At 39.6% G+C, this 27,616-nt stretch overlaps 1 protein-coding gene across 1 annotated transcript in view; it reads right to left on the reverse strand.

Moving 5' to 3' along the window:
• Positions 1-27,616, reverse strand: part of RALGAPA2 (Ral GTPase activating protein catalytic subunit alpha 2) — a 209,898-nt gene that overhangs the window by 42,036 nt on the left and 140,246 nt on the right. Inside the window, exon 38 of the mRNA XM_063298698.1 lies at positions 23,816-23,943. Within this exon, the coding sequence (XP_063154768.1) occupies positions 23,816-23,943 (128 nt within the window). The remainder of the gene's footprint in view (positions 1-23,815; positions 23,944-27,616) is intronic.

Here is a 27,616-nt window from a genome sequence, read left to right on the forward strand (position 1 = left end):
TCTTCAGGATGTCTGGCTCTAGCTCACTGACCACACCGTCAAAGCTATCCCCAATATTGTTATCCTTCCTATACAGGTCTTCTGTATATTCTTGCCACCTTTTCTTGATCTCTTCATCTTCTGTTAGGTCCTTGCCATCTTTGTTTTTGATCACACCCATTTTTGCCTGGAATTTACCTCCGATGTTTCTAATTTTCTGGAAGAGGTCTCTTGTCCTTCCTATTCTATTGTCTTCTTCCACTTTCGTGCATTGCTTGTTTAAAAATAATTCCTTATCTCTTCTGGCTAACCTCTGGAATGTTGCATTTAATTGGGCATATCTCCCCCTATCACTGTTGCCTTTTGCTTTCCTTCTTTGTTGGGCTACTTCTAGTGTCTCAGCAGACAGCCATTTTGCCTTCTTGGTTTTCTCTTTCTTTGGGATGTATTTTGTTGCCGCCTCCTGAACAATGTTGCAAACTTCTGTCCAGAGTTCTTCTGGGACCCTGTCTACGAAGTCCAGTCCCTTAAATCTATTCTTCACCTCCACTGCATATTCCTTAGGAATATTAGTGAGCTCATATCTAGCTGATCTGTGGGTCTTCCCTAATCTCTTTAGTCTGATCCTACATTGTGCAAGTTCGTGATTGGAACTACAGTCAGCTCCAGGTCTTGTTTTTACCGACTGTATAGATGTCCTCCACCTTTAGCTGCAAAGGATGTAGTCAATGTGATTTCGGTGTTGTCCATCTGGTGAAGTCCATGTATAAAGCCGTCTCTTAGGTTGCTGGAAGAGAGTGTTTGTTATGCAGAGTGAGTTGTCTTGGCAAAATTCTATCAGCCTATGTCCTGCTTCGTTTTGTTCTCCCAGGCCATGCTTACCTGTAATTCCAGGTGTCATTTGACTGCCCACCTTAGCATTCCAGTCTCCCGTGATGAAAATAACATCTCTTTTAGGCGTGTGGTCCAGTAGGTGCTGCAGATCCTCATAGAACTGCTCTACTTCAGCTTCTTCAGCATCTGTGGTTGGGGCGTATATTTGGATCACTGTGATGTTAGATGGCTTGCCCTGAATTCGAATTTAGATCATTCTATTGTTTTTTGGATTGTATCCAAGCACTGCTTTAGCCACTTTACTATTAATTAGGAAGGCTACTCCATTTCTTCCGTGGTCCTCTTGTCTACAGTAGTAGATCTGGTGGTCATTTGATGTGAAGTGGCCCATTCCAGTCCATTTCAGTTCACTGACGCCCAAAATGTCTATCTTTAATCTTGACATCTCACCAATAACCACATCCAATTTGCCCTGGCTCATAGATCTTACAGTCCAGGTTTCAACGGTGTGTTGGTCCTTAGAACATCGGATTCGCCGTTCACCACCTGCACCGTCGGCCGCTAGCCATCCTTTCGGCTTTGAGCTAGCTGCGTCATCACGTCTGGGGCTAGTTGAACTCATCCTCTGTTCCTCCCCAGTAGCATTTTGACCCATCTTCCGACCTGGGGGTCTCATCTTCCGATAGTATACCGACATATCTCTGGTTGTACTGATCCATTTGGTTTTCATGGCAAGTATACTGGGGTGGGTTGCCATTACCTTCCCCAGGGATCGCATTTAGTCTGACCTCTCTGTCATGACCTTCCTGTGTTGGGTGGCCCTTCACGGTTTAGCTCATGGCATCATTGAGGTGCTCAAGCTCCAGCACCACAACAAGGTAACGATCCTTTGCTGAAGAGGTGGAGTATACATTTTATAAAACAAACAAACAACATTTAGCATGTACTAAATCTGTAAAAGTAAAATACAGCAGGTGCCTGCTCAATAACACTTGATGAATAAAAAAGATTTTTATCAGGCAAGTCTGTCTGGGAAAAGCATTTATAAACCAGAGCATGCCAGAAAAGAAAATAACTTCCAAGCTTATTACAGTACCTCCCTTGTCTTAATCAGGGGAAGGACCAGAAGAAGGGCTTTTTAAAATGAGTTTAATGATAACTGAGCAGGTTCACCTGGGAAAACTATTTAGGACTTTCAAGATAAAAGCTTGCACAGAAGCAGATTGGATGCCAACACTGGTATTTTAAAACAGCATGTATTCCAGATTCAAAATTCCAGTTAATCATCTAGGTGCTTCATTTTGTTCTAAGATTCTAAGATTCCTGAATTGTCATTTAGTGTGGCACCAGAGAATGATCATGGGTAAGGCTCTCTGCCCACATCAACCTCAGGGGGAAAGTACTTTGTGCCACTGATGCTATGTGGAACTCCAAAGACAGAGCCAGATATAGAAGCACTCTTTGGATATAGTGAGTTCAGTATAGTATTTATGCAATTAACCAACAGTAAGGATTTTCCAATTAAATCTTCTGAGACGCAGTATCAGCAGAGTTGGACACAATATTTAGTTCTCATATCAATCATCATTACAGAGATAGTGCTGAATGCAGAATGTAGCCAGGAAATTTTGTACTAATCCTTATATACCAATTCTGAAGATTGAAAGCCTGTCATTTTTGGTCAATAGGAAAAATGAGCCCTGTAGCCTACTGATATATGCTATTGGTTGGCATTTATAGAGTCATGCAACATACACATTTAATAAATTATGATGATGTTTATGTTTATATTTATATTACAGTAAGGATTTTTCGTCTCTTCTATTAGAGGCAGAGTTAGCTGAGTTATGATATAATATTTGGTTTAAATGACAGTGTTCTGAGAGGGATTATGTTGATGGAAAAATGTTCTGGTTGGTGGTTTTGAACTCATCCTTAGATACATATTCAGGCAACCAATGCCTTTAAGTTTTCATCCAATGGAAGACATCTTAGACACTGTGGGAATATTGTCTCTTTATAAGGGCCAATGAAATGGTTGTGGTAAGAATCAATGAAACAGCTGAATCCCAAGGTTGTGCCACCAATTAACTGAGAACTGGCTTGTATTTAAAAAAAAAAAAGAGGGGGTGGAGAATTAGTAGAAAACCACCAGATGTATCCCCAGTAGGACATATCAGGAGAATACTGAACTGAGCAGAGTTCTCTCAAGACCATACTATCACAATGGAACAGCAAGATAAAAAGGATTATTGGACACTATTGTTCTGGAGTGCCATTTCCGGCCAGAGGGAGCCCAGAATGCTCCTTATTTTTGAGAAGCTATGTGCAGCGAAGCAAATTGATAGATGATTAGAGTGCAGGTGGCATAAAACATGCAGCAAATGCAACTGAGCAGAAGTGGGAGTGCATAATCATATCTGCCACATGGCAGTGGAAGTACTTAAGAGGGCTGACTTCCATACTCTTACTGCACGCTCAGTGAACTGCCCAGTAGTGCTTTCTTTGGTGATGGATAGCTAATCAAGGTTAGGTTAATCCAAAAACAATCTCAACTGAGCAGTTAGTTAAAAATTCAACATAGACTGAAATGCTTACGCCCACACCAAATCAATTGACATAGTTTATACAGAGCATGCTGAGATTACAGAGACATGATCAGATTAGACTCTGGAACACTCTGTTGCTACAGCCTAAGGAATTAGACAAGATGCAGGGATTGGTGGTCAGAACAACTATTTGATCCTTCAGCCAGCTTTCCCTAAGCTGGGTGTCCTTCAGTTGTTTGCCTGTAGAATTCGACTCCCATAATTTTCCATAATGCCCATTCTGGCAAGGAAATTCTGGAAGTTGAAATACACCTATCTGGAAGGCACCTAGGTTGGGAAGGCTACTTCAGACTCTTGCTAATAAAGGCTGGTAAAGTCAAACAGAGAGAGAGTTTAAGTGTGTTGGTCTAGATAGATAGATTAGGTGTCAGCTAGTCAGTTAAACATGTTTTTAGAAGCCAATATGCAGTTCTACTTCTGTGCTCTAGAGAGAAAGTGTGGTCTACAAATAAAATAAATATAATATATATAAACATAATAATAATAAAGCTTCAGAGTGATATTCATCTATCATTGCCAGTATTAATTTCACTAATGTTGATCTAGATCCAATAAATTAATGATTTCAGAAAGTAGTTCATTATCTCCATAGGATGAAATGAAACAGAAAAACAGAAGTAAATTTAATCCAAGATGACACCACACACTTCCCCCCATCTGAAAATCTACTACAAGCCTGGTTAAAAGTTCAACTCTGGATAATGTTGAAATGGTACAAACATAGCCCTCAACAATGGTAAAAATGTCTGGAGAACTGAGTGAATTCACCCTAGAGTTGGGAGAGATTAAGTGAGGGGGCATGCATCTACATAACTTGTTTGCAATTTTTAAACACAGTTGTAGGTATTACATGCTCAATAGCCCATTTTCTATAACATGTTGCAAGTTCTTTACCAATGACTGCATACCTTCCTCATTTTTCTATTTTCTAGCCAGCTAACTATAAACAAGACTGACATTCTGCTTTCTTTTTTGGAGGAGACTCTATCAAGATATAAAAGAAAAAAAATTGTATATAGATTTGAACTTTAAAAATCCTCAGTATGGATCAGAACAATCCTCACAGTAATCAAATATTTCAATTTTCATTGATGCTATCACGCCTCTCTTTGTCAGCAATGACAGTTCATTGCACGCAATGTGATACTATCACAAAGCCAAAAATAAGAATTTACGTGATATTGATGGGTTCATGCTAAAAAGACTACAATAAGGTTGTTTTTTGGTAGAATGGGAAGCATAATATGACTAGGAATTTTAAAAAAATTGTACAAATGTTGGCAAGCAAGTTCTATCTAACAGTTGAAAAAATATTATAGGCCTTTTACAGTGCTCAGGAACATTTAAGAATTTGTTAATTAAACTGCTTGTGGAACAGATGGAATGGTTATTTGGGATCTAATTACGTTAAGTTGTCCAGAGTTTGCAGATTTTAACAAGCTCAATAAAATGAATGATTACATATCAATCACAATTAGAGATACCAATAAGATAGACTGAATAATAATGGTAACATGTCAAGCATGGAAACACAAAGAACAACAGGCACTGGAAACCCTAATTAGGAATTAAACAACCCATCTTCACCCCTGGGAAAAAAGCTTGAGGATATTTGCACAATTGCTTTCAGTTCATGTACATGGATCAATTTTAGCATTTTCCCTCTCCCATTTTTGTCTATAACCTGAATCTCTAGCTGCAGAAATGAACAGACTGTTTGTCATATTTTTAATCAGCATTGCAAGCACATATTGAGTATGTACCACATAGACTGGCTTAATCAGCAATAATGGCATTGCCATCTGACTTTGTAAAAGATTATGTTTCAGTCTTAGATCTAAAAGGGCCAGTGACAGTCAATTACTGCTTGTATTCTTGTTTATTCTGGTATATACAGTATATGGATACTCTCACCTCAGACTTATCTGCTCTAATAAAAGTTTTGCTATCTGGAAATAATACGGATTAAGAAAATATGATTAATGGTAATCAGCTCATTTAAGACAGGTAGGTCCAGTTACTTTCTATTTAAATAAATATTTACAATTTTAACGAATTATATGGAATTTTATTTAATTTATTCAATTTAGGTGCCACTCGACTTCAGACAACTCTGGGTAGCTCACAATGTAACAACAAAAAAAATACAATATGAATAATCAGAAATAAAAGAAATAAAAATATAAACAAACAAACAAAAAGGACAAGAACAAGATGGTGGACTGGCAACTACACACGAAATACATCCCACAAGGGCTCCATCCACTGTAGCTCAATGCCTGGGAGAACAGCCAGGTCTGTAGGGCCTTCTGGAACACCACCAGGGGGGGAGCCACACGGATTTCCAATATAGTTTCCAATTCTATCGTTATAATTCAGAGTACAGAATATACTAAAACTAAAGCCTAAAAATAACTTTACAGCAACAGTTTCAGAAAACGACATGGTTTTTAAAAATTATTCTACAACCCACAGCTCTGAATATCTAATGTCAGAATAGTCCTGCATTTCTTTATTCTAGCCATTAAGCAATGTGGCTTTAGAGCAGAGCCAGGTTACATGAAGGATACACTGTAGTCCCACATTAGGCTGGGCCTTACGGCTGGAATTCAACATTACATTCACTGATTTCCACCAACATGATCGTTGTGCTTCTTTTCTTCCACCCTGCACATTCTCAGAACTGTATTTTTATAGCGCAAGGCTTTCATGAGGCTCTCCCAGACTTTGCCAATTTTTTTGGGGTAAGCCTTTAGAAACTCTCTTTCCCTGCTTAAGGCTAGTTATATGAAAAGAAATTTAAAATATCCAAGGCATATTTCAGGTATACAGATAAACTTTGTATTTTGAATTAATTTGCTTATAGGCAGTCCTTGGTTAACAACCACTTGTTCAGCGACTGTTTGAAGTTACGATGGCCCTGAACAAGTGGTACTTACAACTGGTCCTTGAAGTTCTGCTGTCCCAGCACCCCTGCGGTCACATGATCGCCATTTGTGACCTTCCCTGCCAGCTTCCCACAATAAAAGTCAATTGGGAAGTCAGCAGGGAATGTCACAAGTTGTTCCAGCAAGTTGCTCATGCTCCCGCAGTTTTTTCTCCTAAGGACCCTGGCTATGGAGTACGAGATCTCAGGGATCTCGTACTCCATAGCATGCGCACCTGCAGCACCTCCCTGCCCACGGCAGCCACCTGTGCACCCTCCGTTGCCCAGCAGCAGCCACTTACCCACCCGCTGGCCTGTTTGCAAGCCTCCTGGGACTTGCAACGTTCTGATAGCTTCCCTGTTGACTTTGCTGATTGGAAGCTGGCAGGAAGTTGCAAGCAGGTCCTCATTTAATGACCCATGATCTTTGCCTAACAATGGCAATGGGACTGCTGTTGCTAAGTGATGCAGTCACGTGATGTTATGCTTTACGATTGCATCACTTACCAATGGAAATTCCGGTCCAAATTACCGCTGTTAAGCAAGGACTAGCTGTATTTTTTAGTCCATTCAATTGTGTCCGATTCTCTGCCTGGACAAGTCCCTGCAGTTTTCATGGCAAGGTTTTTCCGAAGTAGTTTGCCATTGCCTCTTTCCTACGGCTGAGTGTGTGTGGCTGGCCCAAGGTCACCCAACTGGCTTTGTCCCTAAGGTGAAACTAGAACTCACAGTGTCCTGGTTTCTAGCCTGGTGCCTTAACCACCATACCAAACTGGCTCTCACCTGATTGTTTATGTTGTACTTTTTAAGCTTTCAGTTGCCACAGTTGATAAGATGGATTTGCTTTCTTCAATTTTAAGAAATATTGTGCAACGATGGCAAAGCATTTATGATAAATGCACTAGCCTATCTAAGATTTTCATGGTTCTCTTCTTGACCATTTGAAAGCACTTGGTTGAGTACAAGGAGTCAGCACTTTCTAAATGTATTGTCCATTTATTAATTTGCACCAAAACATTTTTATTCTAGAACTGTCTGAATGCTACTTTTAGCATGTCACATAAGACTGAATATGGCCTATCACTGGCTTAAAAGGGTTAACCACCCATTACATAGCTGAAACAGGAATCTGACATTCTGGTCTTGGAGCCAGTTATCAAGTTTGCCAAGATTTTCCATTTCATATTATGAAATGTATGATTCTGCTTTTGTGCATTCCTCATTGTTCAGATGCAATTTTCACTGCAGTGGCGGACTACTTGCACTACTGCTGACATAAAACCAAGGATTTTAGTATAAATTCACATATTGATCTGAAAGTGGTGTTAGCCAATACTAGCTTTTCTACTCCAAATTAATACTTCATTACTTTGTGGCAGAAGAAGTTTGCAAAGTCTCTTCCTGTTAATCATAAAAGAATCATTTTAGATAAGCTTAAACCTGTCGTATGTAAGAATTCAAATAATTACCCAACTCAAACTATATTGTTTAAAACCAGAATTTTAGCAAATGTATTTTCATTTTTAATATATTATTTCATTCAATGAAATTTACAGTAAAACATTTCTCATACATTTTAATCCACATTTTGTCTAAGAAGTTATTCTTTAGATTTCCAAAGATCTGACTGAAGCAAAAGATTTTCAGCCTGAGGGGCTAAAAGTGTGGATGTGGAAGAGGGCTTTTGTCTGAAAAATTAGCAATGCTATGAGTCATTGTGCATTAGTGCTAGAATAGTTTTGCATCTTGTATGAACCCAGACACCATATGTCATGCGAGGACCTATTACTTTATTCGGTGCTGTTGCTGACAGGCAGACACGTGGATATCCCCAATGGAAAGACTGTCTCTTCTCTGTAGTGAGTACAGGAACCCAGTGATCTGAACACATCAGACATTGTAACTAGCAGCAGGAACAGCTGGTAAGCTAGGAAGAAGCAATGGCAATACCAAACTAGAATGTTAATGAGAATGTATGAGCTAAACCACAGTGCTAGTCTCAAAGGGGGGAAAGTCAAATTCGTTTTATGTTACTCATCCATGTAACATATCATCTGGATTTCTTTCTTTTTGAAAATGGAATATTTCATTCTGGTTAAAGCATTAGTTCATATAATTATGAAATAAGTAATTATTAATGAAGATTCTCAGGATTTCGAGGCATCTTTAGCTTTACTTACTTGCATTTCCTCCTAAAAAATAAGATGGTACTTTCTGAGCCTATCTTAGTCAAGCAAGAACATATTTTACTTGTTTTCAACATTACGGAGCCAACACTATTTGAGCTTAGCTCGAGTAAATAACAACATGATACTAAAAGCTACTACAGATAGGAATACAATTTAAAATACATTTATGTACTTGTCTGTATATAATGAATATAATTAACCATTTGGAACAGCACTATAAATAAATCCTTGACAATTACTAACCAGAAACTACCTTATTGACCTTACAAAAGGCAAAGGAAAAGTACTTTCTTTATATATGTGTCTGTGATTGTGAGGGTGTGATTGTGAGCTTCCTGCGTTTTTTTGATGAGTCCACCAGTGTTTTTTCAGTAATTTGAGGTGGAAGAACTTCAACTGCAGCTTCTACTAGAAAAACCAGCTCAGGAACAGAAAAATATTAATTAAAAAACCCAACACAGCATATTTCAAGCCAGGGATGTTCTATATGACAAACAAATGTTATAAGCACTATGCCACTGAGCAGTGCCTTTAAGAGAAGTTGCAGCAGACCATCTTGAGTAAACATTGGGAAAATGAAGTGAAGGTGCATTCTTGCCTGCAAGAAGTAGCTAAAGTGCAGGGGTTTACAACACAGAAAAGAACAGCAGGCAAAATAGACAGCAATGTTTTAGGTGACACAAGCTGGAAAACACTACATTCAACTTGGAGCAGGGAACCATGGATAGAGGTCACACTTGTGGAGGAGCTGGAAGTGAGCAGAAAATGACAACACCCATTCCTGCCCTCCAGAACATTGGGGGCCATTCTTATGATGGAGCAACTTGGCACTGTGAATACACCATGCTGTAGGAACACCAAAACCCAATGTTTACTCCATTTTGTCTATTAGTCTTCTAAGGGAAAGAGCTGAAAACCAGGAGTAGTTGAAAAAACAAGCCTCCCCATCACACAACTGACTGCCATGGCCTGGCAGGAATGTATCTCCCAAACATGATGGACTGCAGCAGCCAAGCTCTAACTAATGGTGCCTGACTGATTGATGGGGAAGGGGGTTGTAATATCATGAAGCCTTGCCAGTATTCCCCTGGTGCAAAGTCTCACTGGGTACCAGGCACTTCCACATAATCCTCTCTATTATGAGCATGCATGCCCTGCTGCCTTTGCTGTTCTTCCATCTGTACTCCAACAGAAGTAGCAGCAAAAAATGGGCATCTGAAGAGTGAGATTGAGATTTTCCATCTGCTGAAGCCCTCCCTTCAACATGTCCCTGAAATGAGGAAAAAAGGCCAACAGAACTAGTATGTTTTCCCTTGAATTATCCCTCCTCTGTTTCTGCCCTGTTGGCATAAGCTCAGCAGGACTTCCTATTTTGCAATTACTCCACCTTCACTTCCTCTTTCACCATTGTCTTTGGACTGCTTTACATCCCTGAGAAATTTATTTTGCCTTAGCTCCTGAAATGAAATAAAAATGGTTTCTGCTTAAAAAAATATTGTGGCAAGAATTCTTATAATACAAGCTGCCTAATTTAACACCACATAGTGCAATTTTAGTTTAAAGATGTTTGCTACTTTAAATCCGAGGTAGAGAGTGGGTACTCTTTTCAATGCTATGTCTATACTGTAGAAGCAATACTATTTAATCATTCAGAGGACAGCCATTTCATAGATAACGATAGTAACATGGCGTAGATAACAGATAATAATATGGCAATACTGTAGTTTTAAAATATTTAATTCCTCATTCTTGAGAATTCATACTTTTCTTTGTTTATAACAAATTTACAGAACAAGTGTGATAGGTTGGTTGGACTGAACTGAGGGGTCCCTCTGAGGAACACTGTTGGCACTGGAAAATACTTTATTTACTTTTAAAAACTTTCAGTAATTCAAGAAGCATTACCCCATTCTAAATTAGCCTGTTTTGACTTTAATCACTATATAAACAAATCTAATTAGTTTCATGCTAAAGTCTTGACTTTATCCTTTTCATCATGCCATTCCTGATTGGATAGGATTATCAACATTATTATTTCTAATGATTATAAAAACATCAGAATGGCACTGAAGCAGCAGCAGCAGCAGATGGAGGAAAACAATAGCAGAAAAACATGAACAATTGCTCAACATTTTTTTTTGTCTTTTCTGAAAAGATTTGTGCTTGGAAATCTTCATACATACAGCCACAAGATCCACATACAGCCACAATAAATATGCCTCAATCTCAGCGGAAGACAATGTCACTTCTGGGGGAGAGTTCTGCTATTGGGCCTAGGTTTTCTCTTCCTGGCAGTCTAAACAATCTGCTGTTCTTGCTGAAAGGAATGACAAAGTTTTGGTGCCTAACAGCAAAACTGGATAGTGGATGCACTGTGATTGCAAAATTTCACAGAACTTCTGGATGCCCCAATGTTCTACATGCAACGTAGTGGGCACGGATCACGTGAACTTGGGCAGTAATGTCTGCAGTAACTTCCAACTCGGGCCCCAGCTACTACAGACTCTACTGCCCTGTCTTAGGATCTTATTAGGGTGGTTTGAATATTACTCTGAAAGTACTACAGAAGGACATTCTCATGGAGGCTTGCCAGCTTACCAGAGACTCTTCAGGTAGCTCAGGCAACTGATTTCTAAAGGCACTGTAATTGGGAAGCAAATTATAGGTAATTCTAATCATGTGGTTGATTCCCTTGAGTGCAGTATTTTCCTTTAACCAACAATGAGAGTAGGCTCACTATCTGGAGCACCACATTTTTCTACTTTTGCCTCAAGAGGAAAATAAATTTCTCTCTCTCATTCTCCTTTCAGCACATCAACAAGCTGTACCTTTAGTCGTCCAGAGAAAGAATCCAGGCAATGGATTCGGTCAAGATAGCAGTGACTGGATATGTGATTGGGCTGGATTAGATAGCTGAGATGGATTGGTTGGGGATTGCATGGGAATGAATGGGAGGCATGCCGAAGATGAGAGAAATGTAAGCAGAAAAAAGGGAAAGAAAGAGTACAGGTGATAGAGATGCTGGACAGAGTTGTAAGAGTGAAGAGAATGAGAGCTGGATGAGGAGAGAGAAGTCACAAGATGACAATTAATAAGGAGTTAGAACATGTGGGATAGTGAGGACTATCAGGAGAACTAGGAAAAAAACAGGGTGAGATTAAGTATCCTTGCCAATGCTGGAGGGGAGGAATGACTGGAGAGAGCTAACAGTGGGAAGGGTGATGGTGATTTTCTTTGTAATTTCATTTTCCTGCTCAGGTTGAACAGGGGCCACCATTTGGGGGGAAAATTGCTGCAGGATGAAGCAGAGTGACAGTCTTGGCTAGTATGGGACTGAGGCCATGAGAGTCAACAGTGTGGGTCATCCAGGTCTGTTTGGAGCTCTGAACCACTGTCAGAGGTTCCATGCATGGGCTCTGACATCACAGGACCTGGCTAAACAACATAAGAACTACATAAGTCTACCAATCTTCCTTGGAGGTTGGAGGGAAGTGTTACCATGTGATGAAGACAAGGAGACACACTCTTGGAGAATAGGGGGAGGGTATTCTGAATTCACTTGTACTTCAGTGAGGAGGGCACAACTGGGGGAGAAATAGGAAGAAGGGAGTGTAATTGGGATGATGGGTGAGGATGAGAAGATAGAATCTGAAGGAGATAATAGAATGGTTATGGCAGACATTGAGTCTGAGAGGTGGTACAGATGAAGAAGGGGTATGATAGGAATAAATATAGGCTGGAAGGTCTAGTTGGAACAGCCAAGGCTGGAAGAGCAGTGTCATAGATTAGGATATGGTACACTATTTAAGGCAAACAAATTGGTATAGTGACAGATCAAGAAAGATAATGGTGTGAGAAGCTGGATAGGCCATTCCAGAAGAAAGGACATAACTATTTGGTGCCTATCTCCTCTTCTTGCCCAAATATTTCAATGCAGCAGCGGCAATGGCATCAGACTACTGCTATTAAATGCTACATTTTTATGAAATAAGATGAAGTGTGTCCACAATTTGGCCATGACTCAGTGTGCAGACCTAATTACCAAGACCTTACTGGGAGAAGGTGGCATTTGTCCTCTTTCAAATAGTCTTAGTTTTGGCTTCTGCATCAGCCATAATCCCAGGATAGGGAAGGTAGGATATTACTGTGTGGGATGATCTTGCAGTGACCAGGGATTATGCCTTAGAGACGACAGGGTGCTAGGGGACTTTAATTTTATGCTCTGGGGGAAAGGATTCTGGAAAAATTCAGGAGTTATGGTCCCATGACAACCATAGGTTTGTCCCAGGTAATCTCAGGTCCAGTACACATAGAGCCCATATTTCTGATCTAGTGTTTCCTCAAAGCAGTTGATAGATTATTGGAAATTAGAGGTCATAAAGGCAAGCCTTTTGCCATGATCAGATTCCCCTTTTTAATACAATTATCATCACTGCCAAGACACTCTGCAAGTTGGGAGGATTTATTAAGATAGTCCATCCCAGATGCCTGGTGGAGCCTGATGAGTTCCAGCAGGTGCTTGGGGATATTCCAAACAATCTGGCAAGCAGGCCTGTAGAGTGCATGGTTGATCTCTGGAATGACCAGCATAGAAATTTGGGAGCCTGGCAGCCCGCCTGCACTTACAACTGCATGGGCGCTTCAATTCCCTCCACCACCTCTCTCTTTCCCCCATCTCTGCCCTTTTGGCTGCCCTTAGGTGGCACTCTGATTTGGAGAAAGGTGGATGCAGCTTTCTTACGAGGTTTTGGAAGGACTCAGAAGCCTTCTGAAGCATCATGAGAACAGTGTGAGTGGCTTGGCATGGCAAGCAGCTATCAGCACATAGGGCCAGCCCAGGCATGCTTGTCAGCAGCAGGAGGAAGAAGATGGCAAAGGTGTGCAGGGTGGTGGGTGGCAGCTGGAGCTTGTGCTGTGGTGGCTGGCTGCAGTGTGGGGCTTGAGGTGGCACTCCTCGGTGGTGGTGCCAGCGGTGCTGGGGCTGAAGTAGAGGCTAAGGGGTAGTGGTGGCTGGCTGAGACCGATGAAGGCCCCAGGCCTCTACTTCAGCCCTAGACCTGCTGGCACCACCGAGGAGTGCCACTGTGCAGAGCAGCCAAAAGGACAGAGATGGGGGGGGGAAATGGGGGGGGAGTTCAAGAGGAGGCAGTCCCTTACCTTACCAAGGCTCAGGGCTGGGAGGGACCAAGTCATAAATGGCTTGGATTGGGGTGGGTCCTCATCTAACAACCAGCAGGATTTAGTTAACGATGGCAGTGGGGACTGCCAGGACTTCCATTGCTAAGTGATGCAGTCACATGATATCGCACTTTACGACCATACTGCTTAGTGATGGAAATTCTGTTCCCAATTAACGTAGTTAACCAAGGACTACCTGTATGTTTTATATTATGCCCCCACTTTATTTGTGGAAATCTGAATGCTACTCTCCCTTACAGTTTTCTGAAACAGCTCAGTCAAGACCAAGCTCTTCCAACGAGTTTCTGATTGTTGTGGAAAAAGATGGTTGAGGAACGGAATCTCTCTTGAGGCCAGGTTTTATGAATTTATGCTGTTGCAAACTACTGGAAGTCAGCATGAAGTTGGTGATATAACAAACAAGTACACAAATAAATAAATGTAAATTTTACACAAAATGATTAAGAGAATAAGGACTGCATGTTTTGCCATCTAGCTCAAGTTTGACATGGGGCATAATTCTCAAAATCTGAGAATCTGGGCTAGATCGTAATATTTCTAATAATGGGCTGAAGGCTGCAGCTTCTTTAGTATAATGTAGAAACAACTATCCACTTGAATACTGATGTTGAACACTGCCCAATATTAATGAAACTTCAAAATATACTCAATCAGATCACTCAAATTCCCCATAAACAGTCCTAAAACTTGGAAAATCTACTTAATTCTAGTGACTAAAGAAATCAAACATGCTATCAACAATAGCCAATGGTTATATGGATAAAAAGGAAGGCAGAGAAAAAAAGATAGATAGTACAGTGGGAGTTATTCTAATAGAACACAAACTTTAATATATCAAACAACACAGGTTGTGAAAACTTTCTTCCATATTTTTTCTTTGATTCCAAAATTTAGAATTTTTAAGTATTTACAGAAACATAATCTTGTCGGGCACCAACATGGTACCATAATTTCAGAATTTCACAATTAAGAACATGTAACTAAGGAGAAGAACCTAAATAAATTCTGTGGAGCTTGTAGTTAGGCTATATGAGATTTCAAAGTCTGAAATGGAACAGAACTTAAAACAAGGGCTGCTAATGTGTATAATAGTTAACCATCTTCATATCTTAAAGTGTTCATAGTACGTATGAAATGTATTATTTCTTTGCAAATCTACAGCACTCACAAAGAATAATCCAATGTTAATACAGCTCTGAAAGCCCCACATGTCATTACAGGTTGGAACAGATTACACCTATTGATTATTGCCTAGAGAAAGTTCTTTCTGTGAGAAGGCAGGCACATGGAAGTGACAGTCAGCTGAGCTATTGATCTATTTCAACAAAGAAACTGCACTCCAAAAGAAGGACAGTACTCCTTCACACCATTTATTAAATCTTCAATAATACTTATCAAGACATTACAGAGATTGGTATGATACCACTGAGCAATCTTAAGCCTAGTAGCTTATAAGCACCATTCAGAGTTTTGGCTGACAAATTAAATTTCTTCCCCTTTGGCAAGATAAAGCTAATAATGTTGAAAGGGAAAAAAAAGTGGCCATTTTCAGTTTGCTGCATGGGAAAGGCGAATGCAAAATTTTTTTCACTATTGACAAAATTTCACAACTGTTTTCTCAAAAGGATGCTTAAGTTTATTGACTCACCATGTTAATGCATTTTTACCATATAATTCACATCTCAGAATTTCAATCAACACATTCCTTGGACCACAAAAGTCCACATGGTCCATGTATTATAATAGCCAGAAATTCTAGAGGAACTGAATTATCTCCTCCCCCATTGTCTATATCATAATGAATGATACCTTATTTTGCAATACTGTAAATTCAAATCTTCAGCAAAGGATTGTTACCTTGTCGTGCAGGAGCTTGAGCACCTCAATGATGCCATGAGCTAAACCGTGAAGGGCCACCCAACACGGGAAGGTCACGACAGAGAGGTCAGACTAAATGCGATCCCTGGGGAAGGTAATGGCAACCCACCCCAGTATTCTTGCCATAAAAACTAAATGGATCAGAACAACCAGAGATATGTTGGTATACTATTGGAAGATGAGACCCCCAGGTCGGAAGATGGGTCAAAATGCTACTGGGGAGGAACAGAGGATGAGTTCAACTAGCCCCAGACGTGATGACATAGCTAGCTCAAAGCCGAAAGGATGGCTAGCGGCCGACGGTGCAGGTGGTGAACGGCGAATCCGATGTTCTAAGGACCAACACACCGTTGGAACCTGGACTGTAAGATCTATGAGCCAGGGCAAATTGGATGTGGTTATTGGTGAGATGTCAAGATTAAAGATAGACATTTTGGGCGTCAGTGAACTGAAATGGACTGGAATGGGCCACTTCACATCAAATGACCACCAGATCTACTACTGTAGACAAGAGGACCACGGAAGAAATGGAGTAGCCTTCCTAATTAATAGTAAAGTGGCTAAAGCAGTGCTTGGATACAATCCAAAAAACAATAGAATGATCTCAATTCGAATTCAGGGCAAGCCATCTAACATCACAGTGATCCAAATATACGCCCCAACCACAGATGCTGAAGAAGCTGAAGTAGAGCAGTTCTATGAGGATCTGCAGCACCTACTGGACCACACGCCTAAAAGAGATGTTATTTTCATCACGGGAGACTGGAATGCTAAGGTGGGCAGTCAAATGACACCTGGAATTACAGGTAAACATGGCCTGGGAGAACAAAACGAAGCAGGACATAGGCTGATAGAATTTTGCCAAGACAACTCACTCTGCATAACAAACACTCTCTTCCAGCAACCTAAGAGACGGCTTTATACATGGACTTCACCAGATGGACAACACCGAAATCACATTGACTACATCCTTTGCAGCTAAAGGTGGAGGACATCTATACAGTCGGTAAAAACAAGACCTGGAGCTGACTGTAGTTCCAATCACGAACTTCTTATTGCACAATGTAGGATCAGACTAAAGAGATTAGGGAAGACCCACAGATCAGCTAGATATGAGCTCACTAATATTCCTAAGGAATATGCAGTGGAGGTGAAGAATAGATTTAAGGGACTGGACTTCGTAGACAGGGTCCCAGAAGAACTCTGGACAGAAGTTTGCAACATTGTTCAGGAGGCGGCAACAAAATACATCCCAAAGAAAGAGAAAACCAAGAAGGCAAAATGGCTGTCTGCTGAGACACTAGAAGTAGCCCAACAAAGAAGGAAAGCAAAAGGCAACAGTGATCGGGGGAGATATGCCCAATTAAATGCAAAATTCCAGAGGTTAGCCAGAAGAGATAAGGAATTATTTTTAAACAAGCAATGCACGGAAGTGGAAGAAGACAATAGAATAGGAAGGACAAGAGACCTCTTCCAGAAAATTAGAAACATCGGAGGTAAATTCCAGGCAAAAATGGGTGTGATCAAAAACAAAGATGGCAAGGACCTAACAGAAGAAGAGATCAAGAAAAGGTGGCAAGAATATACAGAAGACCTGTATAGGAAGGATAACAATATTGGGGATAGCTTTGACAGTGTGGTCAGTGAGCTAGACCCAGACATCCTGAAGAGTGCATCCCAGCTGAACTGTTCAAAATCTTGCAAGACGATGCTGTCAAGGTAATATGCCAGCATATTTGGAAAACACAAGAATGGCCATCAGACTGGAAAAAAATCAACTTATATCCCCATAGCAAAAAAGGGAAACACTAAAGAATGTTCAAACTATCGAACAGTGGCACTCATTTCACATGCCAGTAAGGTAATGCTCAAGCTCCTGCAAGGTAGACTTCAGCAATTCATGGAGCGAGAATTGCCAGATCTACAAGCTGGGTTTAGAAAAGGCAGAGGAACTAGGGACCAAATTGCCAATATCCGCTGGATAAGGGAAAAAGCCAGGGAGTTTCAGAAAAACATCTATTTCTCTTTTATTGACTATTCTAAAGCCTTTGACTGTGTGGACCATAACAAATTGTGGCAAGTTCTTAGTGGTATGGGGATACCAAGTCATCTTGTATGCCTCCTGAAGAATCTGTATAATGACCAAGTAGCAACAGCAAGAACAGACCACGGAACAACAGACTGGTTTAAGATTGGGAAAGGAGTGCGGCAGGGCTGTATATTCTCACCCTACCTATTCAACTTGTACGCAGAACACATCATGCGACATGCTGGGCTTGAGGAATCCAAGGCTGGAGTTAAAATCGCTGGAAGAAACATTAACAATCTCAGATATGCAGATGATACCACTTTGATGGCTGAAAGCAAAGAGGAACTGAGAATCCTTATGATGAAGGTGAAAGAAGAAAGTGCAAAAGCTGGCTTGCAGCTGAACCTCAAAAAAACCAAGATTATGGCAACCAGCTTGATTGATAACTGGCAAATAGAGGGAGAAAATGTAGAAGCAGTGAAAGACTTTATATTTCTAGGTGCAAAGATTACTGCAGATGCTGACTACAGTCAGGAAATCATAAGACGTTTAATCCTTGGGAGAAGAGCAATGACCAATCTCGATAAAATTGTTAAGAGCAGAGACATCACACTGACAACAAAGGTCCCCATAGTTAAAGCAATGGTGTTCCCCGTAGTAACATATGGCTGCGAGAGCTGGACCATAAGGAAGGCTGAGAGAAGGAAGATCGATGCTTTTGAACTGTGGCTTTGGAGGAAAATTCTGAGAGTGCCTTGGACTGCAAGAAGATCAAACCAGTCCATCCTCCAGGAAATAAGCCAGACTGCTCACTTGAGGGAATGATATTAAAGGCAAAACTGAAATACTTTGGCCACATAATGAGAAGACAGGACAGCCTGGAGAAGATGCTGATGCTAGGGAGAGTGGAAGGCAAAAGGAAGAGGGGCCGATCAAGGACAAGATGGATGGATGACATTCTAGGGGTGACGGATTCGACTTTGGGGGAGCTGGGGGTGTTGACGACCAACAGGAAGCTCTGGTGTGGGCTGGTCCATGAAGTCACAAAGAGTCGGAAGTGACTAAACGAATCAACAACAAACAACAATTTCAAATACCTTCTTCAGAACAGTAAACCCAGATGCTGAGCTCCAATGGAACTGCAGCCAAAACTGGCACACTGACAAATAAGAGGGAGATAATTGTATGATCAGGAGAACCAAGATGTTGGCAGTAATATTCACTTTCCAAAGTAAAAAGAAACCATTAAAGGGGCAAAACAAAACAAATAAGCTCCATCCAGTGAGGACTGAGCATGCTTAGTAGCTATGGAACACTGAGTGACACCTGGAAAATAAAGACACAAAATGGATTCAGGGTGGGTGGATGTGGAATACTGTATTTGTATGGAATGGTAAAGCTGAAACTCTTAGTAAGGTCATTCTCTTTTAGAAACTAGGATTTTTTTTTTCTTCCTAGCATTTTTCCCGCAGGTGTAGGGTCCGCTTTTTCAGATCAACCGAATGTTGATCCATTGGTTGTGACAGGAATTGACCGACTGGCTTGTCACCTGAGCCCAATGCTGTGGGCCGAGAGAGTGACTGGCCCAAAGTCACCCAGCCGTCTTTCATGCCTAAGGCGACTCTCCTGGTTTCTCATCTGGAGCCTTAACCACTAGACCAAATTGAGTCCCCTCTTTTAGGAACTAGGATGCCCTGTAATATTTCACTCCTGGTCTCATTGGTTAAATCAGTACTGTTCAAATAAAGACCTCTTTTAACTTTGTTAAAAGGAATAATGTAGGCTGAAATTCTACTCTGAATCTACTGTCCACAAAAAGGCTATCACCAGTGCAAGGTTCCAAAAGCCGTGCCTTCTAACTGATTCAGTCTGATAAAATTCAAATATTCCTGTTTATGTGGGAAAAAATAATTGCTATTTGACTGAGGGGAATAATTACATTATTATTTTAAACACAGGAACTTCATCTGGATATCATGCTAGGCTAGGAATTATGAAGTCATAAATTAGTCTAACTGCTCTGAGGGGTTGTGCACTCCTTGTACCCCATTCTTCCTTCTCTTCCTGCAAACACAAGACCTTGGAAGTTGTTTCCACTTCTAAGATTAACTATAGCTTGCCATTCTCAAGCCCCTGTTGAAAACTTACTTCTCCTTATTTTATGTTGAATTGCCTACTCAAGGCCTTTTTCAGTCCTCCCTACTCCAGAGAGGTTGTCTCATTTTCAGCCAGATGCTTTGTTATTTTGGAAAGCTTATTTTTAAAAAAATAAAAGTGCAGTGCCTGGGTGAAAAAGATTACTTACATTTCTGCAGAGCAGTATAGCAACAGCCTCCAAGCTCAGGAACATCAATATGAATTGCAGTTAAGAGTCTGTTTTCTGTTGTGGCAAAGGGATCCATATCACAAATCTTTTTGTGAAACTTTTAAATACTAAGGATCCATTTACCGTTCAATTCTCTTGCTCCGCTCTCCATGTTATAGACAGTTTCCTTGCTGGTGTTGTGTTTTGATGGACAAGAGATAACCTTCTGTCTATTCAGGTTTCCTTGTTCAAGGAATTGGATTTCATTTTGTCCTGATGATTGACATACGGCTTCAGAGAAATACTGTATGTCTGAAGGAAGACAACTCAGAATTGACTTTAATGGAACTTTAAACAAATTGAGCTCTTCAAAGCCAGACAAATTAAGTCCCATGATTTTGAAGGAGCTGTCGTGATTACTAGGTAATCTTTGGGAAAACCTAGGGAACAGATGAAGTGCCAGAAAATTGCAGAAGAGTTAATATACTTGCAATATTCCAAAAAAGAGAAGAGGAAGGACCCAGGAAATTATGGACCAGTTACCTTAATAACTGTGCTGGCTTAAGTATTAGAAGAGATTATCAAGCAGGATGTCTGCAGGCACTTAGGAAAGACCGCAACCATTACCAGGAGCCAGCATGAATCTGTCAAGAAACTATGCCAGGGCAATTTTATCTCTTTTTATGACAGAATGAATACTTTGGTAGACCAAGGGAATGTTGTAGATATAGAATACCTTGATCTCAATAAAATTACTGACCACCTTTCTCATAGTATCCTTGTGGACAACATGGATAAAAGTGGGCTAGGGAAATTGTGGTCCATTGGATTTTCAACTGCTTGAATAATCATATTCAAAGTAAGTTATAAATGGTTCTACATTGACTACGATGGAAGTACTGAGCAGGATCCCCAGTTCTGTCTTCAGCCCAGTGTTATCTGACATGATGTTTTCCCAGCAAAGTGACATAGCTACATATGCAGGTACACACAGAGACAACTGGGAGTACTGAAATGGCTTTGTACACAGATGCAGATAGAAAGTCAGGCAGAGCTGCTGAAGTTCTCTACCTGGATCCAGAAAAACACGTGGCTGCATTAACAGTTTGAAACGTTATTGGCAGAACGTAAGCAAACTATGCAATGCAGCAGCTAAAAAGGTCAATGCAATTTTGTGCTATATCAACAGAAGCACGGCACCCAGATCATGGGGGTAACAGTCCTACGTACCCAGTTACAACACATTTGTATCTAGTTCTAGGTACCAGACTAAAAGCAACATGGAAAAGCTAGAGCAGGTTCAGTGGAAAGCTACCAGGGTACTAAGGGATATACAAATCAAACCCTCTGAGAAGTTATTAAAGGAGATGAGCCTGTTTAACCTACAAATTAGAAGACTGAGGGAAAATATGATGGCAATTTACAAATAGCTAAACAGTTTTCATGTACAAGAAGAGGCTGGTTCCTTGTTGAAAGTGAAGGCATACAAAGTTCCAACAGCTTGAAATTAAAATACAAGATTAAGGCTGAATATTAGGAGGAATTCCCTGACAGTAAGAGCTGCTGTTTTTTTAGACTAGCAATGGACTCCCTCTCACTGGAGGTTTTCGAGTGGGCTAGATGACCACCAGAGATGGTTTGGTGGATTCCTGAACTGAAGAGGACTAGATGACTTTCAAGGTCCCTTCCAACTCATTTCTATGATTTGATCATGACATATTGTCCAAATATATGATCTTTAATAGTCTCTACAGCTAACCTAATGGCTCAAAATTTCAGCCATTTCTGGAATTTATGTATGTGCCAGTGTAGAGAATCAAAGATAACCTTGGAGAAACAATGCAATGGCTGTCAGAAAAACAAAATTTAAATCCAGAAGAGGAAGAAGACATTAGAAAGAAATTCAAAGTAGCTCTTCCTTAACTTTCTTGATTATAAGAGGGAAGGAGGGAATATGCTGTTAGGCTTTCAAGATTCCATTACTATAGCCTGTATTAATAAAGTAGAGTTCCAGTCATTCTTTTGGAGTCTTGTTTTCTGACCTGGCCTACCTTTAAGAGCTAACAGCCAAAGGTCTGGATCATATTGTTTCATAGGAAGGTTCACCAGTCAAGGAGTTTGGTATCCACCTGTAATCATCATCCAGTTGTGATCCATAGTGACCAAATGTAGCCACAACTGTAGTTCCTGCATTGTCCATGATTACAGCTGGATTTGAAGAAAACAGTGATCTATTTTTTCTGATAGGGAAGATGACATCAAGTCATCAGGACGATGGCTGTTCACAAGACAAGGCATCAGATGCTATAGATTCAACGAAGTGCACACTGAGTTGGAGGAATCTAGGCTAAGAATCCTGTCCCTTCTCTCTTGTTTGAGCGAAACTCTAAACCAAAAACTGTCCAGAATTATTTCTAAGTGATCCACTTGTTGGGAAAATTTGAGGAAAATCTTCTTTATATTTATCATAAAATCAGATTTCAATGCTTAAATAATGAACCGGACCCTAACAAGACATAGTTGTTCAGAAAAAGCTTTGATTAGAATATTAATCAAATATGGATTACAAAATTTTCCCTGCAATAACAGATATGCCCCCAAAGCATCTACCTAATGACCAGATGGGCTGATATCAGGCGAAACATGTGCTCATATACTGTCAGTTATGTTAGCAAATACAGAGGAAGCTTCAATTTCAGATTGGAACATGAGTCTGAAATTCCAAAGGTCTATGGAAGCTAGCAAATCCTTTTTCTGAACTGCTGCTAAAATGGGCTATGTTTTCCATCTTGAAAGATGTCTATTGAGGTGTCTATTGAGCTATTTTATATTTTAGCCTGCTTTTCCTATAAAATAATATAATTCAGCATACCCCTGGATCTCAGGAGTGATAGTTGCTCTATAGTACAGCTTCTTTATTGATGAGAGGTTGCATAGCCTGGAGAAACTGAAGGAATTTGTTTTTGTTTCCTGAGTTTCTTGGGCAACAAATGAACCCCAAAGTATCACCGTATAATATAATGTTTCTCATCTTCCAATTGGGCTATACGATTCAAATAAAAATATGGAAAATGTTCTGCTTAATGGGATCAAAACAAGCATTAGAAAGAATTTTAGTTACCACATTAGGCTTCACATCAAAACCATTATCCTCTTCCCAGGACCCAAACTTTTCTAGCCCTCAGTACCAATGGATCCTTGAAGTGAAAGACTGAGCAGGAATGTCCAATGTCCTGCACACTTTCTCTGCCCTGCTAGTGAAGGAGGGAAAGCAAATGAAATAATTTTGTTTTACAAGTACCAGGGCACATCAGAGTTGAGGCATTTGGCTTGCCAGGTTCTGGGGCACAGAACTAGATGTTCGAGCTACATCATTCAGTCTTGTCAGTTATTAGGGGATACAAACAGGAGTATGTTACTTGAAAAACTCCCAATGAGCCTTTTGGCTCTTAACCAGAGACTTTCTATCTCTATCTCTATCTCTGTAACATACAAACAACAAAAAGTGATATGAAACTTACATTGTTACATTGTCATGTAAACATAAAGTGATCCATATACTACATAAAGAGAAACACATTTGCATTGACATTTTGAGAATTTTGCCTTTTTCTCCCCTTCCACATATCATATATATTTTTTTCGTCAATATCAGCTTACCAGTTTTGAGCAAACTTTGCAATCTTGAATGCAGCTATGTTTTTGCACTCTTCATCCTAAATGTATCAGGAAGTTTAAACATGAATGAATCTAAAAATGCTAATATTATTAGAGAGGCTGAGATACACCATGTTTTTCAGCACAAAATGTAATTCAAAGATAGAGGAAATTAGCAATCCAGACACAGAAACAAATAAAAAAGGATACAAGCTCTGATAGAGAGTTATAAGAGACTTCACAGCTCTGCTGGCATTGATACATGTGGCCCGTATAAGACTTGGCAACAGTCTTGCAGTCACAATTGCTCCGTTAAACAAAGGACCAAAAAATGGGACCTGTCGATAAACAAACAACATGAGTATCAAGCATTAAAGGAGAAGTGAAAAAAAATATTGCTGTGGAAGAATGGGTATTATATTGGAGTTTTTAGCAGCAAAAGTGTAAAACCTATGTGCATACATACTACTGTAAAGGATTAATTTTCATATTTTAGTTACAGATCTTGGCTAAACTTGGCTACTATTACACAAATCAACCAATATTTAAAGCATTTAAAAATAATCTTTAATAACTCAGTCTCAACAGAGTTGAGTTTTAAAGTAAAATCATCATGTCAGAAACAATGAAACTATAATTATATACTAGGATAGCTACATGTTCCATTAAATAAGAAAATATGAATTCTCTATTTAGATACAGGTACAACCCCTAATAATAATTGTCAAGCTTTGACAAATAATCAACATGCACATTGGTTCAATGAGAAAAATGTATAGGATTCCAGTTTCCTGTAATTGATGACAGCCCCCTTTCCTCCTCAGCTTTCCTATAATGTTCCATAATATATTCTGGGGGGATTTTTCTTTGCTGCTTTTGAAACTAAACCAACCCTATTTTATGGCATACATTACAAGAGTTTTTTGGTGAATGTTTCCATCCTCAAAATGATAAGAAAGTCTGCTGCCAAATGCTGCCAAATGAGATCAGTCTTTGTTCTTTTAAAATAAACTGCCCTGTTTTGGGGTTCTTCCATCAATATTCATAATATGTGAAAACAACTTTTTAGATGGGTTTTGTAATGAATTTAATGGGATAGGATATTTAGTGCTTCCAATATTAGCACTTCTAGCATGCCTATGAATAGCCATTTGTTTTTTCTTCAACATATTCTTTCTGTTTGCATGTGTATGTGTTTATGTGAAAAGCAAAACACAAAACCTGTGGTGATAAACCACCTGAGAATTACAAGCAGAAGGTTGTGGTGTCAAAACTGTCTTCCATATTCTAGGAATGAAGTTACAGATACTAAAATAACTATGAGATTTCAGTCTGGAAAACAATCAGATAAAATGTAACGTGTTTAATAAAACTATACTGTAGTCCACGAAAACATATAGGGAAAATATAAAAGTGTCCCATAGATCTTCAAAAATTTTTATGATTGTAAAAAAATTCATTTACACTTTTGCTTTATTCTGTAATTATTGAGAAAAACGAAACAGTGCTATGACTCAATTAAAAAACAGCCAAGTTTAAGTAAAGCATTTGAGTTCAGAGACCTATCTTCCATAGTAAGCAATATAGTTTAAAAAGCTTGTGAATGAGAAAATTATTGTACCAAATGGCTGAGCATTAATCTCCGATGACTAGCTGCAATCTAACGAGGCATCTGTGTCCCAGGGACCTCTCAGTGTGTCCCTGGCGGTATGCACACTGTACGAGTCTGTATGGCATTCTTTGTCTGCTTTTACAGGCAGCTTTTTGCCTCATTGTTTAGAATATCTTAATGCATCTGTGATGTGTGGAATGCATTCATACTAAAAGACTTACTATTGTTTTCTCTCAGAGGCTTTGTTGAGCAAAAGACTGAATCATAGTTCCCAATAATTATATTGGTTAATTAAAAAAACAAAAAACTTTGTCAATCATTGCATGGTTGCCAAGCAGGAGGATAAAAAATGAAAACAATAAAGCTGTAGCAATATAACAAAAGTAACAGCTATTGGATCAGAGATTCTTATATTGTGAAGCAATTAATACAAAATTGGTTAATGTTAATGTTACTCCAGGTGTCTCTACTTAGATGCAAAAAAGGGCTAATATTATGAATGTAAAAGGCCAAATGTTACCATGGATCTTGAAACCTGAAAAAGAAGTGACAGCTTTTTCATTTGATTAGAGAACTCCATTTAAATACCAAGGATTGCAACCAACTAGTCATTTATCTCTACAAGATACTTTCATTCATTCCATGGTCAGTAGCTGATCGACAAACGGTCAGTCACATTTGCCCCTGAAATGTGTTGAACAGTTGATTGTATCATAATAGTTACCTTTTTAATGGAATACTAATTTCCATTTTGATCTTTTTCTTTCCACCATATGGTTTTCTTAGCACACAATGCATAATTTAAACAAACAAGCTTCCTCTAGTTACATATTTTGCAAGGGTATTTCTAGATTGCACTTAATAGCTGCTTTAAGTAGACCTTTGTATAGAAAGAAATCTACAAACTGAACAACAACCATCACCTTTAATAGAAACATTATGAAAGACATGGCATTAGAGGGGGAGAATCTAACATTGAAATATTCTCTTCCAGCTTGGTTCCCTCCAAGACTGAGAAATCCCAATGTTGGAATATTAAAAAAGGGAAGGGGAGAGAAGAAACTGTATCCAGAGAACCTACAGCTCTCACTATACAGGTAGTCCTCATTTAGCGACTGCCTTGTACAGCAACCTTTCACAGTTACAACAGTGATAAAAAAGTAACTTTGCAATCAGTTCTTGCATTGATGACCTTTGCAGATCTGTAAAGCAAAGGAAAGCTGAAAGAAGGTCATCAGCCCAGTCGCAGTTTCACTCAGAGAGCACTTTGCTTAACGACCAAGTTGCCAGTCACAATTGTGGTTGCTAAACAAGGCTGTAAAATTGGTCATGGTCATGTGATGCCTCACTTAATGACCACATTGCTTAGCGACCAAAGTTCTGGTCCCAACTGTGGTTGTAAGTCGAGGACTAACTGTATTGTGTTCTATGTAATATATGCATTCTGTATGTATTCCCTACATATGTGTAACTCAGGGTTGAACTGTGGAGTCCTTGGTGCTCTCTGAGCTTGGCTGTTTGCTTGTAGATGTTTCATTACCCAACTAGGTAACACCATCAGTGCGAGTGAGTGTGGGTTTTTTAGCACTTATGATGTTACCTAGTTGGGTAATTAAACATCTGCGAGCAAACAACCAAGCTCAGAGAGCACCAAGGACTCCACAGAGATAAGCTGTTACACTGGTTGAAATACTCCTGATCCCTCTTCACAAAGAGGTCATCAACAAAACTATAGACATGTTAAAATTGGAATTTGATTGTTCTGCTCAAAAGCCTGAAGTGGCAATGAGTTGGACACCCCTGATGCTAAACGCCAAGGACGCCCTCAACTAACATGGTGAAGAACACTGACACACGACCTGAAGGCACTGAATATCACACGGAAGGATGCTGAAGCACTCGCCCAAGACCGAAAGAGTTGGAGAACCCTTACTGCCCGATATGCCATGTAGCATTGATCCGGGATGAGAGAGTGAGCAAAAAAGCCCAATGTTTTCTCTCTTCCCTTTTTCAGTGCTAAGACCGTTCAAGGCTTTTTAGACCTATCTGTTATAATCAAGTTATACCTCTGTATTTTAATTACATAAAAGAGGCTCTGGAAACCTGCTGCTTGAAAAACAGAGCAAGAAGTTCAATTTAAAAACCCAAGTGATAATAAACTGATAAATTTCGGTGATAATAAACTGATCTAAAAGTGTTATGTAAATGCGTTTTAATGAAAGAGATTTCATTAAAAAGTGACAAAACAGATGCTGGAAAATTAACAAATCACAAAATATAAGTTTATCTGACAGACATTACTACTATTCATTATGCAAACTTCTAACTGCAAATGTCCTTCAATTCTCAACACGTCATCTGCCTCTGAATCTGAACTCCTTTTCTTTTTTCTATGAGTG

This window comes from Candoia aspera, chromosome 3 (assembly GCF_035149785.1).
Source record: "Candoia aspera isolate rCanAsp1 chromosome 3, rCanAsp1.hap2, whole genome shotgun sequence".
Lineage (NCBI taxonomy): Eukaryota > Metazoa > Chordata > Lepidosauria > Squamata > Boidae > Candoia > Candoia aspera.